The following is a 14,541-nucleotide window of genomic DNA, read 5'->3' on the forward strand; positions in this document are numbered from 1 at the left end:
GGGTTTTACAATAGGTGCTTGAGGGGTGAATCATATACCTACACCCCATCAACACCACCCCTCTATCTGTGCTCTTTCTGGGTATTGTCCTGCTGGTTTTGATGGTGGAATAGCTACACCAGTTCTCCTTATATGTGCGCAGGAAGCACTGGGGGATAAGCAAAGACCTCCACCATTTGCAGAGACCTAGCATCATATATTTGTCAGGACTATACCAGGGGATACAGACTATGTAGATCCCCCTTTTTAAACTTTATGTATCATATGATTTGCAAGGGATTCATTGCTTGCATATTTTTATACCTATAGGGCTTGTCCTTTGTGACCCAGTGTACACACCCAGTATATGTAGCCAGGTCTATAGGTGTCCCCAGTTTAGGTAGGCAGGTCTATAGATGTCTACAGTTTAGGTAGGCAGGTCTATAGATGTCTACAGTTTAGGTAGGCAGGTCTATAGATATCCCCAGTTTAGGTAGGCAGGTCAATAAGTGCCCCCAGTTAGGTAGGCAGGTCTTAGCGCCCCCAGCCTGGAAGGGGGGGCAGTGGGCACAGAGTGTCTGGGAGGGGGGGATGCCTCCCCCCTCCCTGACCTGGAGCCCCCTCCTCCATGCTCCCACCTCCAAAATTGCAGCAGCAGCGAGCGTCGGAATCACTTACAATCCGAGAGAATCAGATAGCTCTGCGTGCCGCTGCTGGTCTTGTCTCCTGCACTGCACTGTCCAATCACGCTCTCACAAGGAAGTACAGTGAGAGCGTGATTGGATAGTGTCAGTGCAGAAGACCAGACCAGCGGCACGCAGAGGTTTCGATCTCCGTTCCCCGCTGCTGCTGCCGCTTGCTGGAATTCTGGAGGGGGGAGTGCGGAAGGGGGGGCCCTAGGTGAGGGGGGGGGAGGCTTCCTCCCCTCCCCGCTGCTGTGCCACTACCCCCCTTCCTGCGCTGTGCCCCCTCCTCAGCACTGGAGCCCCCGGGCACAAGAGGCCTACCGGGCAGAAACCCGAGCTCCCGCCGGGCCTGTCCGAGCCTGCCGGTATCTCTTTATACCTTGCTGGAAGGTCTGTTTGCCTATGTGACCACCAATAAATCCATATGTGCATGAGCTGGTGCTTCGACTTTTTTCTTCGGCTGGTATATGACTTGTTCTGCGTGAGCACAGCCATAATAGGGGTGGTACATAGAGCTCGCCCTACCAACGTGTTCTCTATTAACGACATCTTCTGATGTATTGGCACCTTTAGTAGATTACAAAATTATGAAAAACTTAAAGGACAACTCCAATAAGATTATGGAGGCTGCCATATTTATTTTCTTCTGATGAAAGTGTCCAAGTGTTTCACCTATTAAAGTGTCCACTATGAGAAGATGAGTGTCTGAACTGGATCATGGAACAATGGAAGAAGGTCTCCTGATCTGTTGAATCACATTTTCTGTGGCCTCTGAACATCCCACATTTCCATTCAAAAATCTTTTGGAAGTGCTGGAAAAAAATCAAGTCTGATCTGTTTACTCCACCCAAGTGACTGAAGTCTGACTGGATTAGCTCCATACTGGTTTCAGTGATTCCGACACTACTCACGCCAAAGAGATAAGCAGAACTGCCAGGCAACTAGTATTGTTTAAAAGGAAATAAATAAATATGCCATATCCCTCTCAGTTCTGGTGTCCTTTAACCCTTGCCCTGTATATAACTACTGAAGGGAATGCATTTTTCTCAATATTTCTCTTCTAAGTCATCAATATACAGCAGCAGATCTCTTCTAAGGCTCAACACACACCATACAATCTTGGTTGTTCAATCTTACCACTTTCATGTAGTACAAGAGCTTATCCAATCAGTCATTCAAGGTATTTTCAATCTGTTGGCCCTTATACTACATAGATTTGGTAAATCTGTACAACCAAGATTGTATGGTGTGTGTTGAGCTTAAGCGCTAATCCCATGTAGATCATATAGATTAAAGAAAAATAAAACAGTTAGATGAAATATATTAGAGCATTGTCTTTTTATTTTTATTCCGTAATGTACAGAAAACAAGTTACATCTTTGACACAACACTACTGAAAACACACAATCACAGATTGTTCTTTCAGGAAATACAATATATACAGATAAATTGTAAACATGTCACTTGTGTCCAGACACACGCACACACAGATCACACTGTATAATTGACACGGTGGTAAGTGGCCTCGAAGTTTTGGGGTGGAGGCTAAGGACGGTTTGGTTACTGTTTGGCAATAAATCTTATTTCTAACTACTGGCTGGGTGCATCCAGTGTTTCCCAAAGTGTGGTATGTGTGCAGCAGGGAGTCCAGGGGAGGGTGCGCTTGGTGTATATGCAAGCCCTATTAGCCTATAGTCCCCAAAGCAGGCACTGGGTGGTGCCTATAGTCCCAGAAGCTGGCACTGGGGGAGCCCATAGTCCCCAAAGCAGGAACAGGCACTGGGGACATAGGAGGGGCAACATGGCGGTTAATTCTGGATGGAACTATCAAGACATTAAAGTTACCCTTCCAGTATCTCTGAAATGTGATTGTCCACTAGGCCATAAATACGAGTACATATCAAGGCGTCACCGCATCAGTTGGGCGCCAGGTAGTGTCACTAATAGTAAAATATTGGTGATTTAAATTACCAATATTTTACCATGCACTACCTGGCACCCATTATACCCTTAACCCTCCACCATAAGTGCCTAACCTTCCACCTAATGACTAACCCCCAGCCTACCATAACTCTCCCACCTATTGCCTAATCCTCCCATAAGTGCCTAAAAAGAAGACCCCCTACCTAATGCCTTACCCTTACCCCCCTTTAAGTACCTAACCTTACAATCCTCCCATACACACACACCAAATGCCTAAAACCTTAACCTCCCCCAGTAAGTGCCTAAATCTGGCATCCACACACCCGATAGCAAGCAGACCTAGAAGGCCTAGAGCAGCCTTTCTCAACCTTTCTACCCTGGAGGAACCCTGTAAATAACTTTTGGATCTCAAGGAACCCCTGCAAACAATTTTTTGGTCTCGAGGAACCCCTACATTTATTTTTCATGAGGCATGGTCTTTAAATAGGCTGGGCTGCTAATTTCACTATCTCCTATTACACTGCCACTTATTATACTGTCTCCTGACCCCCCAATTTAGTGCTTCTTGTTACAGTACCACCTATTATAGTGTGCTCTATTATACTTCCCCCACGATGGGGTAAAATGCCAAGGAACCCCTGCAGAGTCCTCAAGGAACCCTGGGGTTCCAGGGAACCCTGGTTGAGAAAGCCTGACCTAGAGGTTGTAGACTCTATTATGGCGCCCAGAATTGCAATTGACATTTGGACCCTGTGGAGGTTATGTTAGTACAACGGACCAAAGTTTGGGAAACACTGGTCTAATCATGTGATTGAGGCCTCGGAAGAGGGACTAGGCCTCCGACAGATCACTGACGCTGCATTTGTTTAAAGGAAACCTAGAATTAATGGCCTTCAACCAATAATGCAGTTGTGTGTGATTTTGTTGTCAGGGGGTTTACATGCAGCCTGTATTCCAGCCCTGCTTTACAAACTGCTCTAGAGTACACCATGCAACACCCATAGTAAATTTAGCTATGCACTGTTATTCACTATGTGCCAATTGGGCTGTCAATTCAATAATGCCCAAAATATTAATTACATTTTAACCTGCATAAGCTGTTCCTTTTATTGATCAGTTGTGAATGGAAGCAGGGAATTGACAACGGTGTAGATATCTTAAATGAAGTACAGATCACAGAGATGGTCCTAAAGCTCTCCTGCTTATTCTGATCCTAATTTTGCCCTCAGATTATTTCCCTAGCTTCCATAGCTGACTTCTCAGGATCCAATGAGGGCTTCAGGATCAGCTCCATAATTTGTATTGTGAGCTCTGTACACACGCTAGGTTAAACTTGGCCGAGGCAGCCAATAAAGGCCGCCTTGGGTGACAATCTAGCGAGTGTCGTCCCCCCCCCCCCCCCCCCCCCCCGACATCGCCTATAGATCTGGCATACCAGTGGTTTATTGTCTGTGTGAGTGTAGTTTATTGTAGCAGTCAGTGTGGGCGTATCTGATAATCTTGTTGTCAGCGTGAGCGTAGTTGATAGTCTTGTTGTCAGCGTGAGCGTAGTTGATAGTCTTGTTGTCAGCGTGAGCGTAGTTGATAGTCTTGTTGTCAGTGTGAGTGTAGTTGATAGTCTTGTTGTCAGCGTGAGCGTAGCTGATAGTCTTGTTGTCAGTGTGAGCTTAGTTTATTGTGTATTGTTGTCAGCCTGAGTGTAGTTTATCGTCTAGTTGTCAGTGTGAGCATAGTTTAGTTTCTAGTTATGACTTATGAGTGATTGTCTTGTTGTCAGTGTGATTGTAGTTTATTTTCTTCTTGTCATTGTGGGTGTAGTTTGTTGTCTTGTTGTCAGTGGGAGTGTAGTTGATTGTTATCAGTGTGTTGTTTATTGTCTTTTCAGTATGTAGTGTGTGTATTTTAATCTCGTTGTAAGTGCAGTTTGTTATCATGTCAGTGTGAGTAGAGTTTATAGTCTTGTTGTCAGTGTGAGTGCAGTTTATTGCATTGTTAACAGTGTGAGCGTTGTTCATTGTTTTGTCAGTATCAGTGCAGTTTATAGTCTTGTTGTCAGTGTGCTGTTTTATTAGTGTAGTTTGTTGTCTTGTCAGTGTGAGTGTAGTGTATTGTCTTGTTGTCAGAGTTGAGTGTAGTTTATTTTATTCTCAGTGTGAGTATAGTTTGTTGTCTTGTAAGTGTGAGTGTAGTTTATTATAATTTTTATCAGTGTGAGTGTAGTTTGTAGTATTGTTAGCGTGAGTGTAATGTATTGTCCTCTTGTCAGTGTGAGTGTAATTTGTTTCGTGGTCAGTGTGAGTGTAGTTTGTAGTATTGTTATCAGAGTAGTCTATAGAGCAGGGTGGGGGCTGAGGCTGCAGTCAGTCTTTGTGACTAAAGTAAACATTACTGCTTTGGACTAACTTGACATATTTGTGTAATGACAGTAATCCTTTACAATGTGACTCCAGCCAATACCCATTTTATGCATGGATGACTGGAGAACACTTAAGATTCTGTCAAGTTTTTATTGCCGTCTATGTCCCTTTTCTGGAATTTTCCTATGCCAATAACTAGGATGGGAAGTCAAGGAAAAGGAAACTAATGAATGGAACACGGACTGCAAAAAAACTTACATTTAACAGTTTCTAATTCTTCCTCAGAGACACATAATGACTTTTGGCAAAAGTTCCACTAGAAGGATGTTCAGATCTGACTGAGCCAGATCCATTCCGGTTAGTGCATAAGGTTGTAATGTTCTGATTGGCCACACAGTAGTCTATTCCTGATCCAACATTCTCTATCTAGAATACGTGAAGTAATGCAAGTAAGATATAACTTAGAGTGCCATATTACTATAAATATATATTGTTTAAGCATCCGATCCAGTGGCCATCATTCGGTGTCTGAGCTGGAATGTACAATTTCTCCTTAAGACCAGCGTTTTAAAAAAAATGAAATCTTGATTGTATATAAACACATCATTAATCATTTACCGTATCAATAATCTGGCAGTTATAGTATGAAGAGAAGTTTGAACTTTTTGGCTGCAAAGCTCCCCCTGGAGGCATATCCGTGCGCACACACTAAGTGCAAGTCAGTACAGAGTGCTACATGCGCTCTTCTTACTTCCTGTGCATTATTAGGGTGCCGGGTACAGGAAGAGGCGGGACTGGGAGGCATCAACACATCATTCCCCCAATTTCTGTACTGTCTTTTCAGTTTAATGGACTCAACGTTATCTATTAATTTTCACATCTTCCTGTGTCCAGCCGTGTGGTCTTTTACTGTATCTTAATGGGAATGTATCATTTTCAGTCTTGTTTTATTTCTGTATTAGATGATGTGTTAAAAAAGGTGTTTCAACCATTCCTGGTGGTCCCATTAAAAGAAAATGGGGACTGCAATAAAAACTTAAAGGGGCACTATGGCGGAAAAAAAAAAATTTAAGAGATGTGCAAACATAAACAAATAAGTACCGGTATGTTTTTTCCAGAGTAAAATGAGCCATAAATGACCTTTCTCCTATGTTGCTGTCACTTACAGTAAGTAGTAGAAATCTGACAGAAGGGACAAGTTTTGGACTAGTCCATCTCTTCATAAAGGGATTCTCAGTAAGGCTTTTATTCTTTACAAAGATATTCCCTAAAAAGGATTTAAACAATGATGCTGGCCATCTTCCCTGCTCGCTGCACAATTTTTTGGCAGTTGGATAGAGCAACTGCCATACACTAAGTGCTTTTGAAAATAAATAAATCCTTGAGAATCCCCCATGAGAAGATGGGCTAGTCCAAAACCTGTTGCTTCTGTCAGATTTCTACTACCTGCTGTAAGTGACAGCAACATAGGAGAAAAGTAATTAATGGCTCATTTTACTCTGGAAAAAATTTACTTATTTGTATATGTTTGCACATATTTTAAATTTTACAATTTTTCGCCATAGTGCACCTTTAAAACGGACCTGAACTCAGAACTTCCTCTCTGCTCTAAAAGATACGCAACAGCATAAAAACCTTTAAATAAAAACATTTCTTTGTAACAGCTGATACAAATCCCGAAATAAATCTGCACAGTTTTTACTTCCTGCTTTCATCGAAGCAGACAAATTAACATCCTGTGTTTTTAAACGAGCTTATATGCCGTGGCAGTCAGGTGTCACGGGGGACAGATCAAATTACAACTTGTGCTTAGACACAAGTGAGGGGGAATTAGAAAAGCTAAACTCTCTCAGGGTCTGTTTCCACTAACGTTTTCATTGTATGGGAAACGGATGCATGATGCAGAAATCTGCATCAGAAAAATTGCGTTTGGTGGAAACCGGCACATAGGAATTTATTGGAGTCAGTTTTTCTGCATCCAGAATCTGTGTGTAGTGGAAATAGGCCCTAAATACATACAGGGTGCATTTCTCTATTTTTCTTTCTGTCCTGTGCAAGAGTTCAGGTCCACTTTAACAGAGGCTCCTCCTTACTGCAGGAAAATACATTAACATGACCACATCCTATCAGATCACATAATAGATCTCTTTCTTCCTGAGGTGGGCGGGGTCATTACAAGCCACAGGGGTTTGGGATTTGCCACTTTCAAAAGATTCTTTCAGTTATAAGCCAAGTACTACTGGTACTCTGAAGCGATACCATTTATCACCCTACTATCCTGGGATTTACAGGTGAAATATTGCATCATTTAGTGAAATTGCACTTATGTTTGCACCAGATGTACAAGGGGACTATGTGTGCTCTTAGTCTTATGCTATGCTAGAGAGGGGGCAGAGCAGCCATGTGATTCAGCTGGCTTACAAGGAAACATATATCTAGAAAAGGGGGGTATTCTGCACCGAACACACATGATTCGACAGGCACGTATATCCATGTGAACATGACTTTCCTCATAATATACAGGCAGATTTACATAAACAATCCCCACACTGTAAAAAGGCTCAGTGTTCCCTCTAAGAACCACAGAAAGTCCATAATATATTGCTATCTAGGAGAATTGGTTTGCTACACAAGTTTACAAAGCTGCTCAGGAATAACCATCACTTAAAGGGTAAGTCTACTCAAACTAACATAAACATTTAGAATAGTTGGCAACAAGCTGAATCACCCACCAATCCCCTTATCTCTCAAGGAAGCTGTTGCGTTCATTATATTACAAGAAAATTAAATATATTAAACATAATGGAAACTATACTTCCATAATGCCCATGATGACCTGTGGGCAGAGCTGGGAACAAGCTGAGATCTCACCACCACAATTCTCATGAGATATAAGAAGCTGGTGGGTGACCCGATTTGTTAGCTGCCACCTTCCAACTTTTCCCTGAGACATTTCTGAAAACCGCTGTGTGGAAAGGTGAGTGGTGTTCCCTACAACAATCCGCAACATCTAATAATTTAGATCTGGCGTTAGCTAGACCTACACCATACAATCCTTATTGTACTATCTGATCACATCAAATGAGTGCAAGAGATGAGGAATACTTTGGAGAAATTGTTTAGTAAGCTTTCATACTACAGTGGTACGACTAGACAGGATTGTACAATCAGTGCCATATGGTGCAGGGTCAGCTTTCGAAGGATGATTGGATTTTGACTAAATGTTTTGGAAGTGGTAAGAGTACTCTCAAAAAAACAGGAGTATTCGTTAAGGCAGCCATCCACTGGTCGATTCTGCTTGAAAATGATGCAGAAAACAATTCCCGATCAATGGATTTTTGGCCGAATGGAAGATTTTCGCTAGATTGGCGGCAAGTTGGGAGTGCTTTCCTTGATTTTGTGACAAGCGATGTACACATGGCCATCTTTAGAGGATCAGCAGTTTAGCTAGATATCTACTACGTTTTAGAAGGTCTTTATGGTGGACTTCTTGTGACAGGTGTACTTTAGGAGTTCTATATTAACATTACACAGCCCAGCAGAGGTCCTCTGCCTTTCTTTCATAATGTATGTGGCATTCAGGATTCTGTTCATGTTAAAGGACCAGAGGACCTATGCCTGTCCTCTATAAGGTATGTAACATTCAGTGGGCTGTTCATGATAAAGGACCAGAGGACCTCTGCCTTTCCTCCATAATGTATGTGGCAATCAGGACGCTGTGCATGATAAAGGGCCAGAGGACAGCTGCCTTTCCTCCATCATTTATGTGGTTTTCAGGATGCTGTTCATGTTAAAGGACCAGAGGACCTCTGCCTTTCCTCTATAATGTATGTGGCATTCAGTAGTTGCTTTGTTGAGTAAAACACCACTTTTCCTTCAAGTACCAGTTTAAAGAAAAAAAATCTCAGTAAGCTAATAATTGGAAGTGTCTTATCTGCTGCGATGAACACTTCCAAGTGTCCTTCTCCCGAAGCACCAAGTGTGGTTTACTAAAGGCTGGAGATTCGAGATGCAAATAAATCAAACTTGCATTCAAATGCAATGCGAATTGTACGTAGCTTGGAACTGGGCCAATCAACTGCACCTCCTGCTGATTTTGACTCACCCAATTCCAAGATTGAATTTACATGAAAGTCATAGTTTTTTGCATCTCGGTAGCAATCTCTACCAATGAAGAAGCAAAACTAACCTGGATATATTAAAACGTTTCTCCTATTAGTGACGAGTTTGAAACCTTCTCCTGTATCAGGCCACAGAGGGGATTGCTGAACAGTCAGTGAATCGGCAGTAGTATGATTTCTGTCATCTACATGAACCCATTGGGTGACTTTTTTTGAATAAACCCAGGCTGTCCAATGTGAATGCAATCAAACAAATGCTGATTCAATTACATTTTAGCAATCCTCGCTAAGGTCTGGATATGATTCCCTTGCCCCCAATAAACAGTTTTACTATATCCAAGTTTGCAGGATAACCTTGTTCTCCAGTAGTCTTGAGCCCTGGGTAACCTTAGCAGATCCAACCCACTGCATAACCAATCAGGTCACATGGGTTGAGTGATGTCAATGAGGCACAAAATGGCAGAGAAAGTAAGTGATGCACCAAAAATGTTTCTACTTACAGTCATACTTTATTACATGGTTCCTGCCATTCATCTCCAATTACCAGGAAAACCCATCTTGGGATTTTCAGGACACTCAAGTATCGGCGTGTAGCTATCTACTGTTTGGTTTGGCACATTATATACCCTTATGGTCATGTTTTTCGTTTCAAGCGTGGGCAATCCCTTAGGACTTACAGATGGATTGGACATACATGCAGGGAAGTTGGAGATGCAGCTCATTCCAGTCAACCAGGTGTTTGACAATTTACTAAGGTTGGAATAACAGATGACATCTGATATACTTGCTGTGGACAACCCAGACATTTCCCCAATCCCTAAATTTTTCTCTTTGAGAGAAAATATCTTTGCGCTTTTATACTCAGGAACATTATTAAAGCTCTGCTTTTACTATCAAAGACAAAAACCTTGATGTCAGTTTTGGATAGAGAGGGAAAGGCTAAGAACCACAATCTGCTGTCTATCCTCCTATTGGTTAGAGTTCTCTCTTCCTTTCCCTATGGCAACATAAGCAAAGTAAGGTGCCACATATACAGGAAGTGAAAAATGACTAATGCAAACTATATCAAGGTTCTACTTTTTTCTCACGCCACAAAACATATACTGTTCATTGTTGTCTCTGTTCCTGTTAGAGGGGTTTATTTACAGTTCCTGCAAGGACAAATATTAAAAATGTAGGATGGGGAAGTGCCTGCCCTGTCCAAAACAACCAATCAGATTGCTCCTTTCAGTTTCTAATGAACTCTGGAGGAATTAGAGCTAAAACCACATTGGCTGCTATCCGAAATACAGTTTCCTTTTGGAAGCTTTGATTCACAATGACCTTTGTATGCCAGTCACTGAACTATACTGAACTTTTTTAACCAAAGCAAACACAGCAGGGGCATAGCAATAGGGGGTGCAGAGGTAGCGACCGCATCGGGGCCCGAGGAGCCCAGAAGGGCTCTCCCTCAACTACAGTATTAGCTCTCTATTGGTCCTGTGCTCATAATAATCACTTCTATAGATACTTTGTATAGTGGTAATCATTAACAAGCTGTTACCCATCCCCTTCTTGCACCTCTGACACTGTAGTTGCCATTGGCAGGTTTGCGTGCGCCATATCAATTGTTATGTATAGAATGCTTAGGGGGCCCCATTGTAAAACTTGCATCGGGGCCCACAGCTCCTTAGCTACGCCACTGAAACACAGACACCATTATTAAAACAGAAGAATTTTTGTACAATTGCTATGGACGTGCAACAAGAACTATCCCTAATTCTGAACCTTCTGACCATAAGACTTTACAAAAGATTACTCAGCTTGGCTGAGCAAAGTGCATAAACTACTCTAAATGGATACCTAGTTCAGCTCATGTTGCCATAAAAGGGAAGTTCAAGCTTCTATTCACCATTAAGGCAATCAAATATCCATATTGTTTTACTCTTTGAGTCATATGTTCAATGTACTTGTTGAGGTAAGACCAATAAGTTAGTCGTAAGATCAGAACCGCATTTTCTAGCCTGCCGGCCAAAATTTACAGACAGGGCCATCAAGATTCACCATTCAAATGCAAGTCTGTATCTAAGTGGTCTCTTGATGTTGAAGCAAGTTGCTCCCTGACTACATGATTACACTGCGGAAATGAATAACTAAAAAAAAAGCCTGTTAATTGGGACCCCTATTTCTCCACTTTGTGGGAGAACTAGTGCTGAAGTGAGGTAAGTTGCACAAGTTAGGACTCATTTCCACGAGTGGTTGATAGGCAGTGAAAAGACTGTCGAACCCTCACAACTGCTTGCTGCTGCCTGGTAACTACTGCCTGGTAACTGCTCGCTGCTGCTTGGTAACTGCTCACTGAGCGTGCAGTTCAGCCGCCAGTGGAAAAGGGCCCTAAGTTAGGTTTCTCCTCCAACCAGTTGGTGCCGTCATTTATGTTAGAGCTTAATCAAAAGTGGAATCTTTCCATTCAGTCATCAACTATTAAAAATCATGAGACTCACATTTCAAATGCGTATTCACGATACTTGCAATCATAAATGTTAAAACCTGAATTACAGATACAAATCTGAAACGGTTTTTGCATGAATGGAGGGAGTTCTGCTTTACATGGACTATGATACAGCAGAGAACAGCTAAAAAGCCCTTTAACGTCATTGGTTTGCGTTTGGTTAGTCAATTATGTTATACTGTATGGCCTACTGGTGTGGTATAAAGTAGGAATATTTGTAGCCCCTTTATAAAATTTCATATCAATCCGTCAACTTTCACCTTCAAACACCATCCTTTCTAGATCGTTCCTATATCCCCCATCCACTGAAAACTTTGTTACAAACTTTAAATTTGTCAAGCGATGTGTACCGGGTCACTGGCATCCCATTACAGAAATTCACACACTCCAAAGCTATCATCTCATAAACGTTCTTGTTTTACATGTGTAACTGTCTCTTCTCCCAAACCATCCCAACATAGATCCCCATATATCTTTGGAGAACAAGTGGAACTGGCCAGAAGAGAGGCCATCAGAGACCAATGCAACCTTTTTTTTATGACATCATCTTCCATTGTGGCCAGTGAGTACCTGAGTATCAGTTGGCACAGGTTCAAAAAAAAGCCTGATCAAGATAAAAGAAGTGGCCATTTAACTGACTTTTTTTGCACAACATTACAGTAATTTTACATGTGTTGTATGGCCTTGTCTTCTAGTTTAGCCATATGTAGCTCAGTATCAGTTGGTTTATGAAGCTAATAATGGCCCTCAAAAAATCTGATGAAGGTGTGAGGTCAATAACTGGCTTTATGGGCACTTGTAGGACTACAGTATATAGTTCATGTTGTGAAGTTGAATGTTGTTTGACCTTAGCAGTTGGTGGAGGGCCACAAATGGTCAAATTAAGATATGAGGGTCTAATATAACCATTTTTTGTATATATACATAGCAGTAATTTTGCATTGCTTCTATGCCCATATTTTCCATGTTGGCCACTGAGTATCTGGATATTTGTTTGCCTACAGAATGGCTGATCAAGATATAAGGTCAATAAATATATATTTTTTCCTAACCGGCAATTTAAAAGTAATCTTATACCTCTATCTACCTTCATTGTTTGCTGCACCAACCTACATGCCTACCAAATCACATCCACAAGTCCGAACCAGGATCTGCCTGCCTTAGAGGGAACACTTTGTTTAAAATCAGAATTGCAAATAGTTATAAAATAAACCCTTTTCCGAAGAGATCACAAACAAGCAATCAATATCACAGTACAGAGTGCACTGTACATGAACTACAGGAAGAGAATCCAGCACTGGTAATCACATATAGAGTGTACAGCAGAATGCGCTAGTCATCCCATTCTCTGTACCGCGCTCAGTACACCTGCTTTATCTGCATACAAACATCCACGTGCGCCTCCTCCCCCTCAGTAAGAGGGCGCTTGGTAACCCTTAGGGTTGATGTCCGCATTTTCGGTGAAAGGCGGGCTCTGATACGTTTCTGTGGTCTCAATTCCACTGCCCGTTGGGTAGCCTGGGTATCCAGCAGTGGTGGGTGTAGTTGCGAACTGATCTGTGCTGAAGAGAGTCATGTCGGTCCCTAGGCGGAATCTCTGGTAGGCTTTCAGTGCCATGGCAACCTGGATGAGAGGTTAGGTTAGAGGATTAATAAGGGTTAGGTTAGCAGTCCACATGCAGCAGGGATTTTAAAAAGTTATCTATCGGTTAACAGTTTTAGATGAAGAAAAGCATGCTGGGATATCAAGTAGCTTTACAAATTAGGCCCATAGTTAATAAACATGCAGAGGTTACCTTCCCCCTCTTCTCAGACTATTAAGTCTCCATATCACTTTCAGGGCTGGTTTTAAGTAAAATGGGGACCTGGGAAAACATGAACTTGGGCCCCATTCATAATATACCAGTATTAGGGTGGCCTTTGTCCTCTCAACCAAGAGCAGAGCTGGGGTGTTTCATTAGAAAGCCCAGTATAGTATTATTTTTGTTTAGTTTTTTTACTTAAAGAGAGTCTGAAGCGAGAATAAATCTCGCTTCAGACCTCATAGATAGACACATGCCCCTGCTAAACCGCCGCTAACGCGTGGCTAAACGGGGGTCCCTTCACCCCCAAATCCCCTCCGTACAGCGGGGGAGTGCTTCCTGGTTAGGGCAGGGCTAACCGCCGCAGCCCTGCCCCACGCGCGTCTGTCAGCGCGTATATCCGCCTCTCCCCCGCCCCTCTCAGTCTTCCTTCACTGAGAGGCAGCGATGTGCCGCTGATAGACGCGACTGGAGGCAGGGCTGCAGCCGTTAGCCCTGCCTCCAGGAGCGACCAAGTCTGCGACCAAGTGTCGCAGTGGGGGGTTTGGGGGTGAAGGGACCCCCGTTTAGCGGCGCTATAGCGGCGGTTTAGCAGGGGCACACGTGCCCCTGCTAACTATGAGCTCTGAAGCGAGATTTATTCTCGCTTCAGAGTCTCTTTAAATGCATTCAGTAACATTTTATTTATAAAAAATAATCTTTATATACATGATTGAAAAAAAACAAAACACATCAAGCATCTATTTTAAATTTCCAAATCAGTTTCAAACAAGAATGCACCGTTAGTTAACCATTGAAATGTATTCAGTCGGTCTACAGGGAATCTTGAGATTCACCTCAGCAGCTGCTGCAGGTCTTGTTGTGAGCTTAAAAAAAAGTGTCTAGAGGTGGTCAGAAAGGACAACAGCGTGAATGGTTGGTCAGTGGTGAAGTCCTACTAGCTAAAGAACCAACCACCATGCCATCACTTCCTGCTCTGCCCACACCTGGCTCTGCAGGAGAATCTGTGACACGCCCCGGAAGCACTTCATTTATCCCTGCAGAGCTAGGAGGACGGGTGGAGCCTTGTCTGCTGGAGCAAAGACAGGTCCCTGATTGGCAAGAAGATGGCCCAGTTCATACTGACTTTCAGAAATGAAGGTTGGAAAAGTTATGAATTGAGGTTCCCTAATTTAGTACTTT

At 42.6% G+C, this 14,541-nt stretch overlaps 1 protein-coding gene and 1 long non-coding RNA gene across 2 annotated transcripts in view; both read right to left on the reverse strand.

Moving 5' to 3' along the window:
* Nucleotides 1-1,979: 1,979 nt before the first annotated feature.
* Nucleotides 1,980-3,973, reverse strand: LOC137524461 (uncharacterized). Its single transcript, XR_011022702.1, has 2 exons — nt 3,285-3,973; nt 1,980-2,936 (listed from the first exon to the last, which is right to left on the reverse strand). It is a non-coding gene; the product is annotated as an uncharacterized lncRNA (long non-coding RNA).
* A 675-nt stretch (nt 3,974-4,648) lies between these two features.
* SYNGR3 (synaptogyrin 3) overlaps nt 4,649-14,541 on the reverse strand; it is a 78,625-nt gene continuing 68,732 nt past the window's right edge. The window contains exon 4 of the mRNA XM_068244344.1: nt 4,649-13,181. Within this exon, the coding sequence (XP_068100445.1) occupies nt 12,969-13,181 (213 nt within the window). The 3' untranslated portion in view covers nt 4,649-12,968. The remainder of the gene's footprint in view (nt 13,182-14,541) is intronic.

This window comes from Hyperolius riggenbachi, chromosome 7 (assembly GCF_040937935.1).
Source record: "Hyperolius riggenbachi isolate aHypRig1 chromosome 7, aHypRig1.pri, whole genome shotgun sequence".
Taxonomy (NCBI): Eukaryota; Metazoa; Chordata; class Amphibia; order Anura; family Hyperoliidae; genus Hyperolius; species Hyperolius riggenbachi.